Source organism: Rana temporaria, chromosome 13, assembly GCF_905171775.1.
Source record: "Rana temporaria chromosome 13, aRanTem1.1, whole genome shotgun sequence".
Taxonomy (NCBI): Eukaryota; Metazoa; Chordata; class Amphibia; order Anura; family Ranidae; genus Rana; species Rana temporaria.
Genome location: NC_053501.1, coordinates 10,339,820 through 10,366,636, shown reverse-complemented (window position 1 = coordinate 10,366,636; position 26,817 = coordinate 10,339,820). Strand labels below are relative to the sequence as shown.

At 45.9% G+C, this 26,817-nt stretch overlaps 1 protein-coding gene across 1 annotated transcript in view; it reads right to left on the bottom strand.

The window, feature by feature from the left end:
* The window catches only part of SLC24A4 (solute carrier family 24 member 4), a 137,206-nt gene that overhangs the window by 48,788 nt on the left and 61,601 nt on the right, over positions 1–26,817 (bottom strand). Inside the window, exons 3-4 of the mRNA XM_040333705.1 lie at positions 14,603–14,679; positions 7,712–7,786 (exon numbers count right to left, since the gene is read on the bottom strand). Of these exons, the coding sequence (XP_040189639.1) occupies positions 7,712–7,786; positions 14,603–14,679 (152 nt within the window). The remainder of the gene's footprint in view (positions 1–7,711; positions 7,787–14,602; positions 14,680–26,817) is intronic.

The following is a 26,817-nucleotide window of genomic DNA, read 5'->3' as shown; positions in this document are numbered from 1 at the left end:
TTAAAAGTCCCGCGCGGTCCCAAGATCATCTTCGCCGCTCAGCCTGGCCGCTGATTGGCTAGAGCGGATGGATTGAGAGCAGCACAGCCAAAAAAAGCGTGGGGGTCCACCCCAAATTCCATATCAGGCCCTTCAGGTCTGGTATGGATTTTAAGGGGAACCTTGCACCAAAATAAAAAACAAATGGCGTGGGGTTCCCCCAAAAATCCATACCAGACCCTTATCCGCATGCAACCTGGCAGGCTGCAGAAAAAGAGGGGGGAGATGAGAGAGCGCCCCCCTCTGAACCATACCAGGACACATGCCCTCAACATGGGGAGGATGTCCCCATGTTGATGGGGACAAGGGCCTCATCCCCACAACCCTTATCCAGTGGTTGTGGGGGGTCTGCGGGCGGGGGGCTTATCGAAATCTGGAAGCCCCCTTTAACAAAGGGGAACTCCAGATCCTGCCCCCCCCCCTATGTGAATTGGTAACGGGGTACATTGTACCTCTACCATTTCACAAAGAAAGTGTAAAAAAATTGTAAAAAACACACAGACACATCTGGACAAGTCCTTTATTTAAATATAAAAAATAAATTCCAGCGATGTAATCCCGTCTCTCGATGTCCAACAATGATCCATTTTCCAGCGACGCTGCAGTCTCCACTCATTCTCCAGCGAGGAACGAAACCCCCAATGACGCGTAAGAGGGGGCGGAGTCACCCGTCCACGTCATTGGGTAACCCCCAGCGGCCGTGGATTACCCAATGATGTGGACGGGTGACCCCGTCCCGTGACGTCACAGGGTGGGGTCACCCGTCCACGTCATAGGGTAACCCCCCGGTGGCCAAAAAGAGGAGCCCTGATTGTTCCTCCTGCAGCCAATCATATATAGCTCTCTACCTCGGAGCTCATGGTGGACGGATAAATTCCTCTTGTCCTCTCCTCCTTTCTTTGAGTTTGGACTTGAATCCTTGTATTTGAATTTTTTTTGTGGATCAGTGTTTGGTGCAGTAGTACATAACTCCTGAAGAAGTCCCATAAAAGAGTGAAACGTGTCAAGATGGCTACACCATGACAAGCAATTGTAACCAATCTTTAATGTGATATCAAACATGAAATGATCCCATGTTTTTCATTATATATTCTTATTCTCCTCATCTGTTTTTTTTTTTTATATGAAAAAATTGAATAAATTGATTGGTTTTTATCAGATGTTGTGACCTAAGTTATCGGCACCTAAAAAATCCCAGGTTTTTCTTGTCTCGTCTATGTAATGTGAAGTGACTTCAGGAAATGTTCAATGGGCTGGATTCAGGTAGAATTGCGCTATTTTTACGGAGGCGCAGGGCAACGTTTTTGCCCTGCGCCCCCGCAAATTTACTGCGCTGCCCATGATTCACGGAGCAGTAGCTCCGTAAATTGCGTGGGCGCGCCGGCAAAATGCCCGGCGTAAGCGCGCGCAATTTAAATGATCCCGTAGGGGGTGGGAATCATTTAAATTAGGCGCGTTCCCGCGCCGAGCGTAGAGCGCATGCTCCGTCGGGAAACTTTCCCGACGTGCATTGCGGCAAATGACGTCGCAAGGATGTCATTTGCTTCAAAGTGAACGTGAATGGCGTCCAGCGCCATTCACGATTCACTTACGCAAACTACGTAAATTTCAAATTTCGCGACGCGGGAACGACGGGTATACGTAACATTGGCTGCCCCTGCTAATAGCAGGGGCAGCCTTATGCGAAAACCGCCGTACGGAAATGACGTAAATTGCGTACGCAGGGCTCGCGCAACGTTGTGAATCGGCGTTAGTATGCAATTTGCATACTATACGCTGAGCACAACGGGAACGGCACCTAGTGGCCATCGCAAAAATGCAGCCTAAGATTTGCGGGCATAAGAGCCTTATGCCGCGCATATCTTAGGCTGCAGTCGGCGTAACGAGGTTCCTAAATCAGGAGCATTCGTTACGCCGGGGCAAGTAAGCAATTGCGCTGTGTAACTTATGGTTGCACAGGCGCAATTGCTTCTTGAATCCAGCCCAATGTGTTGATGTGATGAGACTATTATGCCATCCCTTGAATTCCATCAGTAAAGTACAGCAAATCTACGGATTTGTTTGGACATTCCTTTATCTGGGATATAACAGTCAACACCCAGGAATGCCATGTGGAGGCTTCAGGTGTGGAGTGGGACACAATATGGCGGAGGGTTCGACCTCAGCAGGAAGGGCAGTTTTCTAGCAGGACAGGAGCGAGGGGCAGTGGCGGTGTGTCCATAGAGGGCGCAGGAGCGCTGCACCCCCTTGCTCCTGCACCGCCACTGAAAACAATACATAGATTCATGCATTGCATAAATCTATGTATTGTCGCCACTGCCGCCCACTATTCAGATGGCCGGCCCCCTGGCGAGCACCGGCCATCTGAATAACGGCAGCTGGTTGGCCTTTGGAAGTGTCTACCGGAGCCAGCGGCTCTGATAGGCTTTCCGATTACAGCCTGAGGGCTGTAATCGTCTTTCAAATAGTTAACCAGGGGACGCACGGGGTGTGCGTTCCCTAGTTAACACTGACATGCATCTCAGCCAATTAGGTTCACAAGATCTGGTTAGCGGTAATCTGATTGGCTGAAGGGACATCGAGGGCGGGACTACATCGAGGGAACGTGGAGGAGGATCCGAGGATGGCTGACCGAGAAAGGTTAGTGCCGGGAAGGGGGGGGGATCTGGTGGTATTTTGGGGCAATCTGGCGGCATTTAAGGGGCAAACTGGAGGCAATTGATGGCATGGCACAGTGGCGACAATTTTATGGCACAGTGGCTGCGCTTGATGGGCACAGTGGCTGCGTTTGATGGCATGGCACAGTGGTGACAATTTTATGGCACAGTGGCTGCGCTTGATGAGTGAGTGAGTGAGAAACTTATATAGCGCAAACAAATGCGAACTTAATCGCCTCAAGGCGCTGGCTTCCAGAGTTGTACAGGTCTTTCAGAAGAGGTGGGTCTTCAGTTTTTTCCTAAAAACCCGATGGTTTTCTTCCAAGCGGATGGTCGTGGGTAGAGCATTCCAGAGCCGTGGTCCTTGGACCGAAAATCTACGTTCTCTCTTAGATTTGTAGCGAGATTTGGGGATTTGGAGAAGGTTTTGGTTGGTTGATCGGAGCACGCGCTGGGTGACGTAGGGTTTTATTTTCTCACTAAAATATTGAGGAGCTTTACCCTGTGTACATTTGTGGGTGAGGCAGAGAGTCTTGAATGTCACCCGGTCCTGTACGGGCACAGTGGCTGCGCTTGATGGGCACAGTGGCAGCAATTGATGGGCACAGTGGCAGCAATTGATGGGCACAGTGAGGCTGTAATTGATGTGGTTTTTTTTGAGCACCAGCCGCCACTGAGCGTGGGGGGGGGGGGGGTAGGGACTTGTGCTCTTGGCGCCAATTAGAGTCAACCATAAAGCCTGTCTTATAACTGTGTCCTCGTTGGTCATGTAAGGACATAGATCACATGACAAGACATGACTGCACACCCATCGATAACGCATTGGCACCGGGGTCCAATGTTCAATGATTTTTATTTTTCCACAAAACAAACACAGAAGATAATAAAGACGACCCATGAGGTTCTTTTATTTTGTAATAATTTTTTTTTTTTGTAGAATAATGAAGACATTGGGTTTTGGAGCCGGGTGCCGCTTCCTTATCAACAGTTATGAAGTGACAATACACTTTGTCTATGGAGGAGAGATCTTGGCGATCCATCCATTGTACGCCCCGGTGAACGTTTTCAGATAAGAAGCAGTTCTTCCGCCACTGAATGATAAGGACTCTGAGTCCTATTCATCTCATCTATTGGCCACACGCACAGATGAGGCATGGGGAATCATCAACGCACTCCGGGCCTCAGCCTCCATCAGCACCTCTCACCGGGCCTGATCTACAACGAATATGGCGGATATACAAGTGATAACGGGGGATCAAAGCCAGCATAATCGAAGCGTATTTGTTCATGCACCGACTGCAGACGAGGGATGTTTTCCACAAAATAAACGTTCCGTGTCAAGCCAGGATGTGCCTGCAATCAGAGGCATATCTAGTGAAAATGGCGCCTATGGCAAGCACTGAAACGGTGCCCTTGTCAAAACATTTAAACCCATCTTTCAGATAACCAGGGACACTGCGGGGACAGAGAGGGACACTGGGGAACACTGGCAGCTGGTACTGAACATTTTTGGGGGGGGGCGCAAACAAACTGAAAAAAACCCCCATAAATTTAAGCCACTGTGCCCATCAAACGCAGCCACTACCCTATGTGGATCCGGTTTGGCCAGTCATCGGCCGTCTTGGGTGCACCTGTCACTCCCCTCCCCAGGCAGAAGGAGAAAATATTAGCGATTGCTCTGCCGGCGTTGCGCTTCAGCAGGGTGGGCGCGGCGCCGGGAGCTACATTAGTGCGGGAGGCGGCCGTGGGAGGACGGGTGGAGTTTTTTCATGCAGGGGGGTGGCTTTTTGCCGATTAGGTGACCCGAAAACAGGAGTTCCGGGTCCTGATCGTTAGCACAGGGCCTGGGGCTCACGGTGAGACAAAGGGAGGTACGCAAACATGTGGCCCCGTAGCAAAAGGCCCAGTGCGGTGGGGCCATATATTTTTTGTGATGTCAGCGTGAAGGGGGTTAAAGTAAAAATATGATTTTTTCAACTGTCTTTGGGGCAACCTAGTTGCCCCTATTGAGGAAAGAAGTGCCAAAATCCATCTTCTATTTACATCCGTGATCAGCTGTGATTGGACACAGCTAATCACGTGGTAAAGAGCAGCTGATTGTCTCTTTACCTCAATCTGTGAGCAGCAGTGTCTGATCCCACAGCGGGGGCGCAATAATGGGAAGCCCTCATATGACGGCCTCCCAGAACTAGCCTGCCGCACTGTAGCCGTCGTTCTGGCTATAGCGAGGTAGGAAAGTTGTTAACCACTTGACCACCGGGCCTATTTTGGCACTTCTCTCCTTCATGTAAAAAGATTTTTGCTAGAAAATTAATCAGAACCCCCAAACATTAAATATATTTTTTTTTAGCAGACACCCTAAGGGATAAAATGGCAGTCATTGCAACTTTTTTTCTCGCACGGTATTTGCGCAATAATTTTTCAAACGCCTTTTTTTGGGGAAAAAAACGGTTTCATGAATTAAAAAATAACAAAACAGTAAAGTTAGCCCAATTTTTTTGTATAATGTGAAAGATGATGTTACGCCGAGTAAATAGATACCTAACATGTCACGCTTTAAAATTGCGCACACTCATGGAATGGCGCCAAACTTCGGTACTCCAAAAAACCCATAGGCGACGCTTTAATTTTTTTTTTATTACAGGTTACTATTTTCGAGGTACAGAGGAGGTCTAGTGCTAGAATTGTTTCACACGCTCTAACGCACGCGACGATACCTCACATGTGGGGTTTGAACGGCGTTTACATATGTGGGCGGGACTTGCATGCATGTTCGCTTCTCAGCGCGTGCTACCGGATACAGGGGCGTTTTAAATTAAATTTTTATTTTACTTCATTTTTTTATTTTTACACTTTTTTTTGATCACTTTTATTCCTATTACAATGTAAACATCCCTTGTAATAGGAATCACTGTGACAGGTCCTCTTTATGGAGAGATGCGGGGTGGTCAATAAGACTGCATCTCTCCTCCAGGCTTACAAGCATGAGATCGTGAAAAAAATTCACCGGTCACATGCCAACAGCCGCGATTGCGGCTTTGTTTACTTCAGGGTACCCAGGCGTGACGTCATAACGTCGCGCCCGGGCCTCCAACGGTCATAGAGATGACTGGTGACCATCTGGTCACCAGTCATCTCTATGCTTCCCAGCCAGCGCCGGCCGATTCGTTCTCCGGGCCCCCGATGGCACGGGAGAGCCCGGAGAAGCACCGGATGGCGGCGGGAGGGCGGGCGTGGACGGCGGCTGAAGACGGTGATATCTGAATGATGCCTGTAGCTGCACCCATCATTCAGATATCACCGCACATATGACGTCCTCGGTTGTTAAGTGGTTAAAGAAACATAGCAGTAGCCACATCCGTGTGTTGTACCCGGCAGGTGGAGTTCACATCTAGGATACAGAGAATATTCCTGTTTGTACAAAACTGGCCCAGTGTTTGTGAAACGCGTTGAGCTTCTTATGTGGACCAGTGTTGTAAAAACAAGAATATTCTCTGTATTATCGATGGGAACATTACCCGGGTACAACACACGCATGTGGTGACTACTATTTCTTTTTTAACTTTTTTGTAATAAGTTGGGAATTTTATGGGATACATTTCTATTTTGTTGGTTTTGCCCACGACATAATTCTATTAATACCAACAATGGACCATTATTCCTCCCACTGACAGGAACAATGGGGCACTATTCCTCCCATTGACACAAATGAGGGGACACTATTCCTCCAAATGACACCCAATGAAAGGACACAATTCCTCCCACTGATACCAACTATTCTTGACATTGATACCAACAAAAGAGCATAATTCCTCCCACTGACACCAATGATGGGGCACTATTCCTCCCACTGATACCAATGATGGACCACTATTCCTACCACTGACACAAATGAGGGGACACTATTCCTCCAACTGATACCAACTATTCTTGACATTGATACCAACAAAAGAGCATAATTCCTTCCATTGATACCAATGAAGGGACACTATTCCTCCCACTGACACCAATGATGGGACACTATTCCTCCCATTGATATCAATGATGGGGCACTATTCCTACCATTGACACCAATGATGGACCACTATTCCTCCAAATGACACCAATGATGCACCACTATTCCTACCACTGACACCAACAATGGGGCACTATTTATTCCATTGATGCCAACGTTGGGGCACTATTCCTCCCCACTGACATCAATGATGGGGCACTATTCCTCCGACTGACACCAATGATGCACCGCTATTCCTACCACTGACACCAACAATGGGGCACAATTACTCACACTGACACCAATGATGGGGCACTATTCTTTCCATTGTCACCAGCAATAGGAGCACTATTTCTCCCACTGACACTAATGATGGGGCACTATTTCTTCCATTGATAGCATGTGTCCTCCCACTGACACAAACGATGAGGGAACTATTCTTTCCATTGTCACCAGCGATAGGAGTACTATTCCTCCTAATGGCACCAATGATGGGGCAGTGTTTCTTCCATTGATACCAGCGAAAGGAGCACTATTCCTCCTACTGAAATCAATTATGGGGCACTATTTCTTCCATTGATACCATCATTGAGGCACCATTCCTCCCACTGACACCAATAATGGGACACTATTCCTCCCACTGACAAAAATGATGGGGCACAATTCTTCCCACTGACACCAATAATGGGGCCCGATTCCTCCCACTGACAAAAATAATGAGGCACTATTCCTCCCACTGACACCAATGATGGGGCACTATTCCTCCCACTGACACCAATGATGGGGCACTATTCCTCCCACTGACAAAAATGATGGGGCACAATTCTTCCCACTGACACCAATGATGGGGCCCAATTCCTCCCATACCCCTGCCCCTATTGAGATAATTTGTGGGTCACATGACCATGTTTTACAGGTACATTCCAACCAGAAATCGCAGCATATATTTTTTTAATGCGTTTTTTTTTCACCAGAGCACCCTTACAACACTCATATATAAAGAAGGAAAACCTGAACTGACCTCGCAGATCTTCTCCAGAGACGGGACGAAGAAGTCATCGCACACAATCGCCAAAGCGTAGAACATGTACAGCGCCTGCAGAGAGAAAGACAAGCCATTGTTACACCCTCAGCCAATCACTGGCGGCCGCCATCTTGTTCGGTCCGCCTCTCACAGAATGAATTATTCAGCTGATACAAAGTAGCAAACAAATCAATCTATTTCATTTTTTTTTAGGAGTTGGGAGATCTCTGATCCACGCGGAGCGTTTTTACCGCGATCAATCCATGCCGAGTCAGGTCATAAATAGAGGGCTGACGCAATTTGTTCTGATAAATCGTTACAAATACATTTTTTATGTCAACAAGAAAAGACTTTGCCGGCTGAGAACGCGGATATGCGATACTGACGAGCTTTCCATCGATCTCTGGAGAGCGCCACTAATGGAAGGCCGCTGGGACCGGGACCTGGAGATAATGGTGGAGGGCTCAGGTTAATTAGGTTAGGATGCTGCGAAGGTTCCCTCTATCGGAACGCCGGAGAAACCTCAACTTTGCCGGACCGGCGCTGAAAAAGTCATGAAGAGTTCTCACCGCTCCGGGGATTTGGTCCTCCTTGACCTTGAAATGCTTCATCGTTAACCAGCCATTGCCCGCGAAAAATCGTGACCCCCCCGGTCCTTGGCACAATTTTCTTCCACGCAGCTGGTCCCCGGTGCCAAAAAAGGTTGGGGACCACTGCGTTAGGCCTCGTACACACGATAGGTTAAACAGAGGACAACGGTCTGATGGAGCGTTTTCATCGGTCAAAACTAGGGGTGCAACGGATCACAGTTGATCCGTGATCCGAACGGGTCACCCCCTTCGGATCGGAACACACTGTGATCCGCGGATTGCCACGGCTCCGGAGCTAGGCCGAAGCTGCGGCCTTTCCTAATGTTACGGCGGCGGCTCCGGAGCTAGGCCGAAGCCGCAGCCTTTCCTAATGTTATGGCCGCGGCTTCGGCCTACCTCCGGAGCCGCACCATAACGCTAGGAAAGGCCGCGGCTTCGGCCTAGCTCTGGAGCCGCCGCCGTAACATTAGGAAAGGCCGCGGCTTCGGCCTAGCTCCGGAGCCGCGGCCATCTTGGTACACCCGGCGGCGGCCCTCCTCTGTTTACACCGACAGAGGAGGAGCCCGCACTCGTGGGACATGCCGCTTGTCTGTCGGTACTAGCTGGGGGGGGGGGTCACTGTACTGAGAAGGGGGTCACTGTACTCAAAAGGGGTCACTGTACTGAGAAGGGGGTCACTGTACTCAGAAGGGGGTCACTGTACTGAGAAGGGGGTCACTGTACTGAGAAGGGGGTCACTGTACTCAGAAGGGGGTCACTGTACTCAGAAGGGGGTCACTGTACTCAGAAGGGGGTCACTGTACTGAGAAGGGGGGTCACTGTACTGAGAGGAAGGGGGGTCACTGTACTGAGAGGAGGGGGGGGGTCTCTGTACTAAGAGGAGGGGGGGGTCTCTGTACTAAGAGGAGGGGGGGGTCTCTGTACTAAGAGGAGGGGGGGGGGGTCTGCACCGAGGGGGCACTATAGTTGGTGGGGGGGGGGGAGGAGATGTGGATATTACAGTGGGGGAGATTTTTTTTTGCCGATCCGAAAAATGATCCGATCCGTGACTCCTGATCCGAGGAACGATCCGAACCGTGAGTTTTTTGATCCGTTGCACCCCTAGTCAAAACCGATCGTGTATGGGCCCCATAGGTTATTTAACCATCGGTTAAAAAAAAGCCAACTTGCTTTAAATTTAACCGATGGATTCCTAACCGATCGGTCAAAATCGATCGTTAGTAGGCACGACCATCGGTTAAAAATCCACGCATGCTCAGAATCAAGTCGACGCATGCTTGGAAGCATTGAACTTTGTTTTTTTCAGCACGTCGTTGTGTTTTACGTCACCGTGTTCTGACACGATCGTTTTTTTAACCGATGGTGTGTAGGCGCGACGGACCATCAGTCAGCTTCATCGGTTAACCAATGAAAACGGTTCATCAGACCGTTCTCATCGGATGGACTGATTGTGTGTACGCGGCTTTAGAGCATACAATCTAGGGGCCAGATTCACAAAGAGTTACGCCGGCGTATCAGTAGATACACCGACGTAACTCGAAATCTAAGCCCGTCGCATGTTTAAGTGTATGCTCAAACTGAGATACACTTAAACCTGCCTAAGATACGACGGCCTGCGCCGGGTGCAATATTTACGCTGGCCGCTAGGTTGCGCTTCCATTGAGTTCGGCGTAGAATATGCAAAATTGTAGAAATGCCGATTCACGAACGTACGCTTGCCCGTCGCAGTAAAGATACGCCGTTTCCGTAAGAGGTATGCCGGCGTAAAGATAAAGCTGCCCCCTAGGTGGCGTATCCAATGTTAAGTATGGCCGTCGTTCCCGCGTCGCAATTTGAAAATTTTACGTCGTTTGCGTAACTCGTCCGTGAATGGGGCTGGACGCCATTTTCGTCCACGTCAAAACCAATGACGTCCTTGCGACGTCATTTAAAGCAATGCACGCCAGGATATTTTAGAGACGGCGCATGCGCAGTTCGTTCGGCGCGGGGACGCGCTTCATTTAAATGAAACACGCCCCCTACCCGCCGAATTTGAATTCCGCCAGGTGATTTACGCTACGCCGCCGCAACTTTACAGGCAAGTGCTTTGTGAATAAAGCACTTGCCTGATAAACTTGCGGCGGCGTAACGTAAATCAAATACGTTACGCCCGCCCACAAATACGCCCATCTACGTGAATCTGGCCCTAGGAGTTTACATGTAACTAGTGGCGGCCCTTAATGTAGGGAGCAGGGGCGCGGCCCCCGTAATTTATGTGTCCGGCCCCCTAATCTCGGCCTTTCCAGCCGCGTCCCCGGCATTGTTTACTTGTTTACTGCCCGGGCCTCCGAGGGTCATAGAGATGACTGGGGACTATCTGGAAATCTCTATACTCAACTTCCGGCGGCGACCGATTCGTTCCCCCGGCTGTCCAATCGCAGGGGCGAGCCGGGAGAAGCACCGGAGGTAAGAATGATCAAGCAGCTGAATTGGCGTTATGATTGTTCTTACACGGTGCACAGAATCGATCAGCCAAAAAAGATGATATCCGGAAATATGCTAGAAAGATGCAAAATGATCAAAAGTTGCGATAGGGATTATTTACTCAAACTGGAGAGTGCAAAAATCTGGTGCAGCTCTGCATAGAAACCAATCAGTTTGCGGGTTTTAGGCCGGGCTCACACCGGAAGTCGGACGACTTCTTATCGGACATTGCCCCATGACTTCATGTCTGACTTCTATGCAACTTCAGTGGAAGGGATCTGACTTTGTCCAGACCATACCAGACCTATTGAGTCTGGTATTAATCTTGAAGGGGGAACCCCACGCCAAAATGTAAAAGAAATCACGGCAATAATATCCTTTTTTGGCTAGAAGAAAACCAGTAATAGTGTCCTTTCATGGCGAGAAGAGAACCAGTAATGGTGTCCGTTCTTGGCTAGAAGAGAACCAGCAATGGGGTCCTTTCTTGGCTGGAAGAGAACCAGCAATGGGGTCCTTTCTTGGCTAGAAGAGAACCAGCAATGGGGCCCTTTATGGCTGGAAGAGAACCAGCAATGGGGCCCTTTATGGCTGGAAGAGAACCAGCAATGGGGCCCTTTCTTGGCTAGAAAAGAACCAGCAATCAGGTTCTTTCTTGGCTGGAAGAGAACCAGCAATGGGGTATTTTCTTGGCTAGAAGAGAACCAGCAATAGGGTCCTTTCTTGGCTGGAAGAGAACCAGCAATATGATCCTTTCCTGGCTAGAAGAGAACCAGCAATGGGGTCCTTTATTGGCTAGAAGAGAACCAGCAATGGGGTCCTTTATTGGCTAGAAGAGAACCAGCAATGGGGTCCTTTCTTGGCTAGAAGAGAACCAGCAATGGGGTCCTTTCTTGGCTAGAAGAGAACCAGCAATGGTGTCCTTTCTTGGCTGGAAGAGAACCAGCAATAAGATCCTTTCTTGGCTAGAAGAAAACCAGAAATAGGGTCCTTTCTTGGCTAGAAGAGAACCAGCAATACGGTCCTTTCATGGCGAGAAGAGAACCAGCAATGGGGTCCTTTCTTGGCTGGAAGAGAACCAGCAATGGGGTCATGTCTTGGCTGGAAGAGAACCAGCAATGGGGTCCTTTTTTGGCTGGAAGAGAACCAGCAATAAGATCCTTTCTTGGCTAGAAGAAAACCAGCAATAGTGTCCTTTCTTGGCTAGAAGAGAACCAGCAATACGGTCCTTTCATGGCGAGAAGAGAACCAGTAATGGTGTCTGTTCTTGGCTAGAAGAGAACCAGCAATGGGGTCCTTTCTTGGCTGGAAGAGAACCAGCAATGGGGTCCTTTCTTGGCTGGAAGAGAACCAGCAATGGGGTCCTTTCTTGGCTGGAAGAGAACCAGCAATGGGGTCCTTTCTTGGCTGGAAGAGAACCAGCAATGGGGTCCTTTCTTGGCTAGAAGAGAACCAGCAATGGGGCCCTTTATGGCTGGAAGAGAACCAGCAATGGGGCCCTTTATGGCTGGAAGAGAACCAGCAATGGGGTCCTTTCTTGGCTAGAAAAGAACCAGCAATCAGGTTCTTTCTTGGCTGGAAGAGAACCAGCAATCAGGTTCTTTCTTGGCTGGAAGAGAACCAGCAATGGGGTATTTTCTTGGCTAGAAGAGAACCAGCAATAGGGTCCTTTCTTGGCTGGAAGAGAACCAGCAATATGATCCTTTCCTGGCTAGAAGAGAACCAGCAATGGGGTCCTTTATTGGCTAGAAGAGAACCAGCAATGGGGTCCTTTATTGGCTAGAAGAGAACCAGCAATGGGGTCCTTTCTTGGCTAGAAGAGAACCAGCAATGGGGTCCTTTCTTGGCTAGAAGAGAACCAGCAATGGTGTCCTTTCTTGGCTGGAAGAGAACCAGCAATAAGATCCTTTCTTGGCTAGAAGAAAACCAGAAATAGGGTCCTTTCTTGGCTAGAAGAGAACCAGCAATACGGTCCTTTCATGGCGAGAAGAGAACCAGCAATGGGGTCCTTTCTTGGCTGGAAGAGAACCAGCAATGGGGTCATGTCTTGGCTGGAAGAGAACCAGCAATGGGGTCCTTTTTTGGCTGGAAGAGAACCAGCAATAAGATCCTTTCTTGGCTAGAAGAAAACCAGCAATAGTGTCCTTTCTTGGCTAGAAGAGAACCAGCAATACGGTCCTTTCATGGCGAGAAGAGAACCAGTAATGGTGTCTGTTCTTGGCTGGAAGAGAACCAGCAATGGGGTCCTTTCTTGGCTGGAAGAGAACCAGCAATGGGGTCCTTTCTTGGCTGGAAGAGAACCAGCAATAAGATCCTTTCTTGGCTAGAAGAGAACCAAAAATAGGGCCCTTTCTTGGCTAGAAGAGAACCAAAAATAGGGCCCTTTCTTGGCTGGAAGAGAACCAGCAATCGGGTCCTTTCTTGGCTAAAAAAGAACCAGCAATGGGGTCCTTTCTTGGCTAAAAAAGAACCAGAAATAGGGCCCTTTCTTGGCTAAAAAAAAAAAAAAACAGCAATGGGGTTCTTTCTTGGCTGGAAGAGAACCAGCAAGGGGTTAATTCCTGTCTAGAAGAGAACCAGCAATAGGGTCCTTTCATGGCTAGACGTGAACCAACAAAGAGGTCACTTGTCATGTGGAAAACATAGGGGCTGCCATTGCCAACCTCCATGTGAAAATGCCACGTGCCTGACTGTTATTATGATCTAATGGGGGGCTTCAATACATTCTGAGCCCCCAGCCCAAAGCAAGTACTCAGATAGGGGAAGTCAGGAAAAGTCAGAAGTTATTTTTTTCCATGCTTGTTCCAGGGCTGTAACTCAAAGCCTTCAAGGCAGATGGTCAGCACTACAGCCAGGCAACTAGAGAGTGAGGTCAGCAATGGCCGTCTCCATGTGTCACTCTCTCGACATGTTTACTTTGAAGAAGGTCAAAACGAACCCTTATACATGCAATGAGATAATGCAGAGGTCCAGCTAAAGTTATATTCAAATCTTGGTTTTTCTGGGAAACAAAGGAGATAGGATCTGTAGAAGGAGTTCTGTCCTCTTCCCTGATGCCGACTGCTGAGACATGGTGGGGGCAGGGATGAGAGAGGTGCCACAGCTACAGGGGAGGTGTGAGGGCCACATAAAATGACCTGGAGGGCCGGATTTGGCCCGAGGGCCTTGTATTTGACACATGTGGGTGTTTTGGGAAATAGTTATCAAAATTTGGCAAAACAAGAAAGATTTCAGTGGTTACATTCACTTATATACTAAATGTGAATGATTAATTCTCTACTTTGTAAATCTAGGTCCTCATTTATCAAGCTGCAATGGTATAACCCCCAACTGTCCCTGATTTCGAGGGACTGTCCCTGATTTGGAACAAAGTCCCTCTGTCCCTCTTTCCTCCTCATTTGTCCCTCATTTTAGTCTGATCTATATAGTTGTATATAAAATGCACTTTTTATCCTTCAAAAAGTGTTTCCCAGCGCTAAACCTTTCATCCAAATTCTAAATTGCTGAATTTGTACATTTTAAAAGCCAATATAAAGGAATAGAAGTGGTAAAAAAAAAAGCCCTTGTGGATTTAATTAACCTTTTTTTTTTTGGTTAATTCGCCTTTAAAGGGGTGTGTCAGGGGGTGTGTCCTATGCCTACATACGTTTGCAAGTAGGTGTCCCTCATTCCGATTTTAAATTGTTGGGGGGTATGCAATGGTGCTCAAGCGTCACACCCTAATAATGCCAGAGATGCCACTTTAGCATTCCTTAGGTGCTTCCTGAAGCTTGATGAATTGGGGGGCATAGCAGATAATGTTTATAGGTTGTATACAACGACAAGATCTGTAACTCACGCAGAAGATGTGAAGCAGTACGGCGCCTTGCTGCCGCTCCTTAATGTTGAACAGATCGTCTGGAAACTCAATAATTGCTGTAGAGAGAAACACAATGATTTAGTAATCTGTTCCTCCATCACTTATAATATCTGCAACAAAGTAACAAAAAAGGAAGCCAAATACAATAATAAAATCATGAATGAGGGAAGGGGGAGAGCTGCAGTGACTGACTCCTATCTGTGCTCGCTCATACACAGCAGCCTGGTCCCCAGGGCCGCCATCAGGGGGGTACAGGCAGTACACCTGTAAGGGGCCCGGAGGTCCCCAGGGGCCCGGATGGCAACCCCCTTTAAAAAAAGAATATATATCGGTATATATATATTTTTTTTTAGGAGTCCGGAGGTTTCCAGGGGCCCGGAAGGCCCACAGGGCCCCGGATGGCAACCCCCCCCTTTTTTTATTTATTTTTTATAAAAAAAATATATATATTTTAAATATATTTTTATTTTATTTTTTATTAAAGGGCCAAATATTTTTTTTTTTAGGGGTCCGGAGATCCCCAGATGGCAACTCCCCCTTTTTTTTTTTTTTTTTTTTTTTTATAAAAATAAAAAAAAAAAAAAAAAAAAAATGTAATATATTTTAATTTTATTTTTTATTAAAGGGCCAAATATTTTTTTTTTAGGGGTCCGGAGGTCCCCAGGGGCCCGGAGATCCCCAGGGCCCTCGAATGACAACCCCCCCTTTTTTTTTTAAATAAAAAAAATCTTTTATTTATTTTTATTTTTTTAAATGGCCCAGAGGTACCCAGGGCCCCAGATGGCTACCCCCCTTTTTTTATATGTATTGTTCTTTATTTCTTCTTTTTTTTGTAAAGGGCCCCCCCCCCGCTTCTCAATTTGTTTCAGGCGGCAGCCCCCCCCCCCCCCCCTCCCCTTGGTTCTCTGCTCCAGGAGGGCCCATGCCTGAAGCTGTGTAAGGGGCCCCATAATTCCTGATGGCGGCCCTGCTGGCCCCTCTCATGTTTCAGGCATTGGGAAAGGGAGGAGCACAAATAAAATCGCATACATACTCTGCAAAACAGTGATGATGATACAATGCCATACGGGTCATGGCCAAAACCAGGCACATATAAACATGCTTCCAAAGCTGCACAGGAGGAAGCAGAACCTGCATATGTAATGTAGTCATTGTGCTTTACTGTTACTGGGAAAGAATACATTTGGATACACACTATGATAACAAATATACGCAAATACTAATTTAATTGCCTCTTGCTGAATTTTACGTAGAGTTTTTGTTGCGTTTTCAATGCTCACATGTACTAAAAAAATTAAGCAATATGCACACAAACGGAACAATGGCGATTACATTTCTTTGCAGTTGAGAGATTAAGGGCCCATACAGGCCACAAGGCAGTGCGCTGCGACCTATGTGTGTCGAGGCTCGCTGCATTAGGGAGCGTACCGCACAGAACACCATGGGCCAGATTCTCAAAGAAGCGCCTATCTTTAGGCGGGCGTAGCGTATCTCAGATAAACTACGCCGCCGTAACGTAGAGCGGCAGGTCCCGTATTCTGAAAGAACTTGCGCTCTAAGTTACGGCGGCGTAGTGTAAATGGGCCGGCGTAAGCTCGCCTAATTCAAACTAGGCTGGTAGGGGGCGTGTTGTATGTAAATGATTTGTGACCCCGCGTAAATGACGTGCTTAACGAACGGCGCATGGCTACAAGGCTAATGGTTTACATAGCTCACGGCATCACAGGTCAGGTAGAGGGCCCCTTAGCAGAATTTTGCTTAGGGCCCCAGGGAGGTCAGGATCGGCACTGGGTGGGAAGGACCTGGGGGGAGGGGTTGTTTGCCGTCCCCCCAAAAAAGGTTTAGCACCTGTCGCTATTGGTTGGATGTTAGACACTCCTGGATGCAAGAAGGGACTCTGACAGGAGCTCCTAGATGTAAGGGGGACTCTCATGGACATTGCTGGATGTAAGCGGGACTTTAATAGACAGACCTGGATTTAAAAAGGGGACTCTGATAGACACTCTTAGATGTAAGGGGGCTCGGATAGACATTACTGGATGTAAGGGGACTCTAATAGGCACTCTTGGATATAAGGGGGACTACTAGATGAAATGGGACTCTTATAGACATTGCAGATGTAGGAGGGAATCTGACAGTCCTGGATGCAAGGGGGGCTCTGAATGGCACTTCTGGATGTAAGGAGACTCTGATAGGCAAGGGGTGGGGGGGTCTCTTTTTAAGACAATTTTTTTTCCCACCATAAATGTTTGTAAAATCCCCATTGACTCTCATACTGAGAAGTTGGGATCCCCTATGAGGACCATGGAGTCACCTAATGTTACATCAGGAAGTAAAATGTTAAATAAATGTTGCAGAAAAAAGAAAAAATCTCATTACATCATACTTCCGAAAAATAATAATTTCAAAACAGTGGGTGTGGCCATGCAAATCATTTCGTAATGCCCCAACAGCCAAATGCACACAGAGAACCTCTGGTGTCTAGTGCAAGTATAGCCTGATATCAGGGCCAGGACAAAGGGGGGGCTGGAGGGACTGCTGCCCCGGGCGCAAGGGGCTGCTGCCCCGGGTGCAATGGTTTACTGTAAGGATGGAGGGGGGTGCCTTCCTTCTGTTACAAGGCTGACAGGAGTAGTGAGGCAGTGATTTTGAAAAGCGATTGACTGCTGGGTGTAGAATCCCCCAAGCTTACACATTATGAGGGGGAGGGGAAGCAGCTTGGCATCTTTGCCCTGGGCACTGAATGACCTTGTCCCGGCATTGCCTAATAGTCTAAAATTATACATAATAGTATATACATGCATCACCCAATACATACTATGTAGGTTGCTGTATCTCCATAACGAATGGATACTTGTACAGATTTCATTTCCCCCCCTCCCCGCCTTCTCCGCACTAAACCTTGCATTATAAGATCCTATATATTCCCCGACAGTGTGGATGGGATGGATTGTACCTGTCAGTTCCCGGCTCCGGCTCATGCTTTAACAAGCTGCTGAAATTTTAGCTCATTACCGCCAACATTGTGTGCCGGGCTGACAGAACAAGGCGATGAGATCCCCGGAGACGGGAGGAGGGTGTCTTTGCCCCTCCAAGACCTCTCCGCTACCTGCCAGCAAATAATAACCTACAACAACCGCTACAAATCATACCACCCGCCTGTTAAAATGGATCGCGGTAATGGGCGCGGGAGTGTTCTTAAAGTGCCCGACCGCCCAGAGTTGACACGGTGGCATTTTATAGATTTACATCCTGTTCACACCCAGGGCATGCATTTTTACGCGTTTTTCTTTCCCCCCCCGTGCCTTTTGGCCCACCCAGGCGCCGCAGAGGTGGGGGCGCAGAAGCTCCAAAGTGCTCCCCTTTTTCCTCCTTGTCTGTGTACAGAGGTGAAGCGCATTTAGTGGGTGCTGCAGTTCCCCATCCCGCTTGCTCTCTCCGCTGGCAACTGACAAGAGTGCATACCTCCCACTGTCCCCGGACTCCGGGCTGGGTACCACAGCGGTGCCTAGTACCGGAACACATCCGGTGTGCATGGAGCAGTCTCCTGTCTGCCCCACCCCCTTCTGCGTGTGTCGGCTCTTCTCCCATAGGCGGTGTGATGAGAGGCTTCTGGGTTGGCCAGAGCTGCTGCCAATCATCCCGTGCACTCCCAGAAATGCTCTCCAAGTGCCACCCTCCAAGTAACCAAAAGATGCCACGTATGCCCCGCCCCCTGTAATGTGCTTCTGCTCCCAGCGCGCCCAAGCTACAGGGATCTATTGGACAAGTACTGATCTCTGGGGACACCTGATGTGGGGGGCTTTGATGGGGGACAGCTGCTGTGGGGGGCTCTGATGGGGGACACCTGCTGTGGGGGGGCTCTGGTGGGGGACACCTGCTGGGGGGCTCTGATGGGGGACACCTGCTGTGGGGGCTCTGATGGGGGACACCTGCTTGGGGACACTAATGAAGACTTCTTAGGGGAGCATCTCTGTGTTTGAATCGTAGCCATAAAAACATTTGTAAAGGGGAGGAGTTAGTAAGATGAGCACGCCCATGTGGGGGGCGACAGAAATATTTCTGCACCCAGGTGTCTGTGACCCTAGGATCGGCCCTGGCGGGTTTGCACCTGTGTGGTGTGTTTTAGGCGTGTTGTGTTAAAACATGCGAATCCACGCTCCGCACCTTATGTGGCGTTTTGAGCATGAGTGCAAAATCACGGCATGTTTTTTTAAGCGTTTGTGTACGAATTTTTTTCACCAGACGCACAGGGCACCCCACGCACACAACAAAGTAGCTCATGTAGCTGTAGCACCCTCTAGTTAGTTAGGTGCTAGAATGAGGATTTTCTGGAGATTCAAAATTTAGGTAGGTCTAGCTGAAGGCTAGGCCTGTTTGTTTTCATTCTAAAGTGGGAGTGGCTCAGGGTAGCAGCTGGGTGACTCATGACTAGCATCACTCCCCAGTCACCTCCCTCTTCCTTCTAGAAGGTGCTGGAAGGAGGTGAGGGGAAGAGAGGTGGAGCTGCCTCAGGTATCTTAACCGCTTGCTTACTGGGCACTTAAACCCCCCTCCTGCCCAGACCAATTTTCAGCTTTTAGCGCCGATGCACTTTGAATGACAATTGCGCAGTGATTTTTTCGGCAATTCATACCGAATCAGCAGCCAGGCATCTGGCATAGTCCTAACATGGTCATCGATGGTCCCCCCTATCTGGCAAGTAGGTCGGCGTGTCAAATGGCGAAGGCACTCCAAAGGGGTTAATTCAATGTCCAGGATTAGTTTAGGGTTGAGTTAGGATAGCGTTGGGGTCAGGAATTAGGGGGTTTAGTTTCACATGAGGATTAAGGTTGGGCCTGTCATCCTAATCCTTCACTACAGTGACCTGGGACAAGCTTATGTATGCCAAGGATCACATCACATGTGGGGACACTCCGCTCACAGCTCATTTTTCACTGTTTAGTGGACGCTGAAGGGTTAAGCCCCTGAAGGTCATTAATATCTCTCAGGATTCGGGAACTCTATTAGTAAAATTCCTGTGCTGAGTTCCCGGGTCTGTACACCTGCTGTGCCCATTATGAGGGGTTACCACCATCCCTGTGCTGAGTTCCTGGGTCTGTACACCTGCTGTGTCTATTATGAGGGGTTCCCATCGTCCCTGTGCCGAGTTCCCAGGTCTGTACACCTGCTGTGCCCATTATGAGGGGTTCCCACCGTCCCTGTGCCGAGTTCCCAGGTCTGTACACTTGCTGTGCCTATTATGAGGGGTTCCCACCGTCCCTGTGCCGAGTTCCCAGGTCTGTACACTTGCTGTGCCTATTATGAGGGGTTCCCACCGTCCCTGTGCCGAGTTCCCAGGTCTGTACACCTGCTGTGCCTATTATGAGGGGTTCCCACCATCCCTGTGCTGAGTTCCTGGGTCTGTACACCTGCTGTGCCCATTATGAGGGGTTCCCACCGTGCCTGTGCTGCTGAGTTCCTGGGTCTGTACACCTGCTGTGTCCATTATGAGGGGTTCCTACCATCCCTGTGCCGAGTTCCTGGGTCTGTACACCTGCTGTGTCCATTATGAGGGGTTCCCACCGTTCCCTGTGCTGAGTTTCTGGGTCTGTACACCTGCTGTGCCCATTATGAGGGGTTCCCACCGTGCCTGTGCTGAGTTCCCAGGTCTGTACACCTGCTGTGCCCATTATGAGGGGTTCCCACCATCCCTGTGCCAAGTTCCCAGGTCTGTACACCTGCTGTTCCCATTATGAGGGGTTCCCACCATCCTTGTGCCAAGTTCCCGGGTCTGTACACCTGCTGTGTCCATTATGAGGGGTTCCCACCAACCCTGCTATGAAGAGTTCCCACCATTCCTGTTCTGAGTTTCTGGGTCTGTACCCCTGCTGTGCCCATTATGAGGGGTTCCCACCGTCCCTGTGCCAAGTTCCCGGGTCTGTACACCTGCTGTGCCCATTATGAGGGGTTCCCATCATCCCTGAGCTAGGTATGAGGTCTGTACATCTGCTGTGAGGGTTTCAGGTTAGTCTAGCTGGGGAGGACTTAGGACTTAGGATTAAGGACCTAGAATTTTAGAGGTTTTAAGAGTTTCGGGAGTAAAAGACTTCCAGGCCCTGATTACAGGGACTTTGGTTCTAAAGGGGTTAACCAGAGCGCATCAGAGTCAGGGCTGTCTTTAAGGCAGGGCAAAAGGGGCAGCTGTCCTGGGCCCTGTCATTGTGGGGCCCAAAGCAGCTGCCTCATAACTGCCAACTATCCCAGTTTAAATTCCCTTGTCCCTTGAAGTTTTAGTCCCGTGTCCTGACATCTCAGTGTGAAGTGCTGCTACTAATGCTGCCCAGCTCTGCCCTTTTGTTGTGTGCAGATGACTCACCTGCAGACCCTGTGTTTACATGTAAATAACCGCCATTCATATGTAAATAGCTGCATCCGAGAGCATAGATATGTAAATAAAGGCGGCATTCATATGTATATCATGCCCCCTGCAGTGAGCAGATGATGTGCTGTAACCTCTAGCAACCAATCAGTGAGCAGTATTACTGTACAGTAATCTCTAGCAACCAATCAACAAGCAGAAATAATGTGCTGTAACCTCTAGCACCTAATCAGTAAGCCGTAATGTGTGCTGTAACCTCTAGCAACCAGTCAGTAAGCGGTAATGATACGCTGTAACCTCTGGCAACCAATCGCAATCACTGCCTGATCTGATACAGTAAACTGATTATAAGTCTAGATGCTTTGATCGCCACTGATGTTAAGCCCTTCCCAGTGTCATTAGTACAGTGACCCCTAGTGATGGGGGGCGTTGTGATTGCTAGAGGCACAATAATGCAGAGATCCACAGCTCAGGTGGGAGAATCTGTCCACAGGAAAGCTATTAGTCCTCTACTCCACAAATCTGACCTTTATGGAAGAGTGGCAAGAAAAAAAAAAAAAAGCAAATACAGCTGTTCTGTGAAGCCCTCAGAGGTTTGTTAGAGAACCTTGGTGAACAAACAGCATCATGAAAGCCAAGGAACACACCAGACAGGTCAGGGATAAAGTTGTGGAGAAGTATAAAGCAGGGTTAGGTTATAAATAAATCTCACAAGCTTTGAACGTCTCACGGAGCTCTGTTCAATCCATAATCCGAAAATGGAAAGAGTATGGCACAACTGCAAACCTACCAAGACATGGCCGTCCACCTGACCGGGCCGGGCAAGGAGAGCATTCATCAGAGAAGCAACCAAGAGGCCCATGGTAACCCTGGAGCAGCTGCAGAGATCCACAGCTCAGGGGGGAGAATCTGTCCACAGGACAACTATTAGTGGTCTCTCCACAAATCTGCTCTTTATGGAAGAGTGACGAGAAGAAAGACATTGGTGGAAGAAAGACATAAGAAGTCCTGTTCGCAGTTTGTGAGAAGCCATGTGGGGGAGGGGACACAGCAAACATGTGGAAGAAGGGGCTCTGGTCAGATGAGACCAAAATCCAACTTTTTGGCCTAAAAACAAAGCGCTATGTGTGGGGAAAACTAACACTGCACATCACTCTGAACACACCATCCCCACTGTGAAACATGGTGGTGGCAGCATCATGTGGTGGGGATAATTTTCTTCAGCAGGGACAGGGAAGCTGGTCAGAGTTGATGGGAAGATGGATGGAGACAAATACAGGACAATCTTAGAAGAAAACATGTTAGAGTCTGCAAAAGACCTGAGACCGCCGGAGGGGGGGGGGGGGTGGAGGGTTCAGCTTCCAGCAGAACAACGACCCTAAACATACAGCCAGAGCTACAATGGAATGGTTTACATCAAAGCATATTCATGTGTTAGAATGGCCCAGTCACAGTCCAGACCTAAATCCCATTGAGAATCTGTGGCCAGACTTGAAAATTGCTGATCACAGACGCTCTCCATCCAATCTGACAGAGCTTGAGATATTTTGCAAAGAAGAATGGGAGAAAATGTCCCTCTCTAGATGTGCAAAGCTGGTAGAGACACCCCCAAAAAGACTTGCAGCTGTAATTGCAGAGAAAGGCGGTTCTACAAAGTATTGACCCCGGGGGGCGCCATACAAATGTACCCCCCACACTTTTCACATATTTATTTGTAACAAATTTTGAAGACCATTTATCATTTTCCTTCCACTTCACAATTATGTGACACTTTGTGTTGGTCTATCACATAAAATCCCAATAAAATACATTTATGTTTTTGGTTGTACCATGAGAAAATGTGGGAAATTTCAAGGGGTATGAATACTTTTTCAGGGCACTGTATGTTAAAGGAGATGATTCTTTTCTATACCCGCTGTATATACTGGTAACCTTTATCTGGTTGGTTGATGACGCATTTAGTGAGTCGTCGTGGGCGGAGCTCCACCTGTACTTTTGTATACATAGCCAGATTCAGAGAGAGTTACGCCGGGGTATCAGTAGATACGCCGACGTAACTCTGAATCTGCGCCGTCATAAATTTAAGCGTATTCTGGAAACCAGATACGCTTAAATTAGGCTAAGATACGAGCGGCGTAAGTCTCCTACGCCGTCGTATCTTAGGGTGCAATATTTAGGCTGGCGCTTCCGTTGAGTTCGGCGTAGAATATGTAAATGCCTAGATACGCTGATTCACGAACGTACGTGCGCCCGTCGCAGTAAAGATACGCCGTTTACGTAAGGCATTTTCCGGCGTAAAGTTATTCCAACAAATAGCTGGCCTAGTCAATGTTAAGTATGGCCGTCGTTCCCGCGTCGAAATTTGAAATTTTTACGTCGTTTGCGTAAGTCGTCCGTGAATGGGGCTGGACGTAATTTACGTTCACGTCGAAACCAATACGTCCTTGCGGCGTACTTTGGAGCAATGCACACTGGGATATGTACACGGATGGTGCATGCGCCGTTGGTAAAAAAACGTCAATCACGTCGGGTCACCAGTCATTAACATAAAACACGCCCCCCATCCTCATTTGAATTAGGCGCGCTTATGCCGGCCCCATTTACGCTACGCCGCCGTAACTTAGGAGGCAAGTGTTTTGTGAATACAGTACTTGCCTCTCTGACTTAAGGCGGCGTAGCATAAATACGATACGCTACGCCGCCTTAAAGATGCGGCGCCGTACCTAAATTTAGCTAACAGTTTTGTCTTTGGATACATTTTGATTTATTTTCTCGGGAGGAAGTTTTCATTATTTGTATCTTTTTATTGATCGTCTTCCTTTTTCTTTTTCTTTTTTTTCCTCCCCTGTAATTCGCTCGTGGAGAAAAGCGTGTCTCAGACATTCCAGCAGCGGCAGAAGAAATGCTCTCGCGCCACGTCTTAGCGAGAGGCGGGCAGCAGCGAGCTAATTACGACGGAGCGCTCCTCGGGGCTTCCTTCCGCGTGGTAAATTGAACGCTCAGGATCGGCGACACACGGGGATTGCAAATCCACCTTTAAATCATTATTTTTCCAAATTTAATTGCTGCCGCGCATTGCGGAAGGTGGCCAGCCTCTGCTGGAGATTTAATCACGCTCGGCGCTACCCGAGGCCGCAGCCAACAAAGCCCGCAGAGGATTCCGTGTCGTCAGAGCGCAGCGGGAGCCGCGTAATTGGCGGTCGCTGAACGGTAAACACAAAGATGCGTGTAAACGAGGGGGGGGGGGGGACAGCTGTCGCTGGTGGAAGTCTTTGCGCTGGATGGAGACGTACGCCCACCAGTGATGGCCGGCAGTGCAAATGTGTTCTCCCACGCTCCGTGGGTAGTGATGACATCACCCTGATGATGTCATCGTGCAGCAGGAATAGGTGCTGCCCTGGCCTTCTCTTCAGTCTTGCACAGTTGTAGCGTCTCCTCTCCTGGACTGGAACGGCTTCCTCTGATGTCACTGCACACTGTGAGCTTCTGACCATGTGCATTAGAAGCTGCCGCAAGTCAGATAGGGCCCTGCGCCCTAGAAAAGGAGTACCGAGGAGGGGTGCTGTGATGTTATCAGGAAGCTGTTTACAGCCCCTCCCTCCAGCCATGACCTGCCTGCATTGCAAAGAGAAGCACAGAGAGACCCAAATGATGACATCACTGGGTCTAAAATAAGATATTTCATGAAAATGGGAAAGTAAAATATAAAGAAATTTAGAATAGAATAAAAAAATAAATTGAAAAAAAATATATGGATAAATAGATAGACAAAGAACTTAAAATAATCATAGTAAAATACATATTATAATAAATAAATGGAAAAAAATAAGTAAAGATATTAAAATAAATAAAAAGATTAATAATATAATAAATACAATAAGAAACAAATATATAATAATATAATGAAATAAAAGAATGGAAAAAATTGATAGGAAGATTAATAAGATATAATAATAATAATAATAATAATAATAATAATAATAACATTAAAATATACTAAAGTAACAAAATAAAAGAATGGATAAAATAAATAAAATACGTAAATTTAATAAAATAAATAAAAGATAAATAAAAAAATCAAACGATAAAATAATATAATAAATGGAATAAAATAAGTAAATATAATATAATAAATAAAATATTAATAATATAATAAATAAAAAATAAAATAATAAAAAAATTGTAATATAATGAAATATATAAGAATGGAAATAAATAAATAAAAGATAAATAAGATATAATAAAAAAATCATATAATAAAAAAATAAAAGAATGGAAAAAAATAGATAGAAAGATAAAATAATAATAAAATAAATAATATACTAAAGTAATGAAATAAAAGAATGGATAAAATAAATAAAATAAAATACGTAAATATAATAAAATAAATAAAAGATAAATATAAAAAGCAAATGATAAAATAATATAATAAATGGAATAAAATAAGTAAATATAATATAATAAATAAAATATTAATAATATAATAAATAAAAAATAAAATAATAAAAAAATTGTAATAATGAAATATATAAGAATGAAAAAAAAATAAGATATAATAAAAAAATTATATAATAAAAAAAATAAAAGAATGGAAAAAAATAGATAGAAAGATAAAATAATAATAATAATAATAATAATAATAATAATAATAATAATAATAATAATAAAATAAATAATATACTAAAGTAATGAAATAAAAGAATGGATAAAATAAATAAAATAAGGAAATATAATAAAATAAATAAAAGATAAATTAAAAAAAAAAAAAAAAAAAAAAAAATAAAAAAAAAAAAAAAAATAAAAAAAAAAAAAAAAAAAAATAAAAAAAAAAAAAAAAAAAAAAAAAAAAAAAAAAAAAAAAAAAAAAAAAAAAAAAAAAAAAAAAAATAAAAAAAAAAAAAAAAAAAAAAAAAAAAAAAAAAAAAAAAAAAAAAAAAAAAAATAAAAAAAAAAAAAAAAAAAAAAAAAAAAAAAAAAAAAAAAAAAAAAAAAAAAAAAAAAAAATAAAAAAAAAAAAAAAAAAAAAAAAATAAAAATAAAATAAAAAAAAAAAAAAAAAAAAAAAATAAAAAAAAAAAAAAAAAAAAAAAAAAAAAAAAAAAAAAAAAAAAAAAAAAAAAAAAAAAAAAAAAAAAAAAAAAAAAAAAAAAAAAAAAAAAAAAAAAAAAAAAAAAAAAAAAAAAAAAAAAAAAAAAAACATAAAACAAACAATATAATGAAACAAAAGAATGGAAAAAATAGATAGAAAAATCAATAAGACAAAATAATAATAATAATAATAATAATAATAATAATAATAAAATAATAATATTATAAAGAAATAAAAGAATGGAAAAAATAAATAGAATAAAATAATATAAGGAAATTAGAATTCAGCTTTAAGCAGGGAGGTTAGGCGAATGCAGTGAAACACAGAGCCGCCCCTAGTGGTAATCTTATACTAAATTCAATAGCAAAAAAATATGGAAGTGAAAGTTGTAAAATGTGAAAATCATATAAAAAATTGAAATAATAATAATAATAATAATATAGTAGTCGATGTGTGCTCAGTGACAATCAGAGCTTTTTTTCTCAGAAAATAGGTGCAGGAACTCAACCACGACCCCGTTCAGATTTCACAAACAGTAGAAGGGTCTTAAAGGGGCATTAAATACCAGAATTGCATTACATACAGAGTGCAGAGTTCAGGGGGGTTACACACAGAGTGCAGAGCTGTCACTTGTAAACACAGAAACCAGACTTCTGTGTTTACAAGTGATTGTGGTGAGCAGGCACCAAAGGGTCTGAGCCAGAGGTGGTGGAACTGAGTTCCCCCTGAAAAAAAGCCCTGATG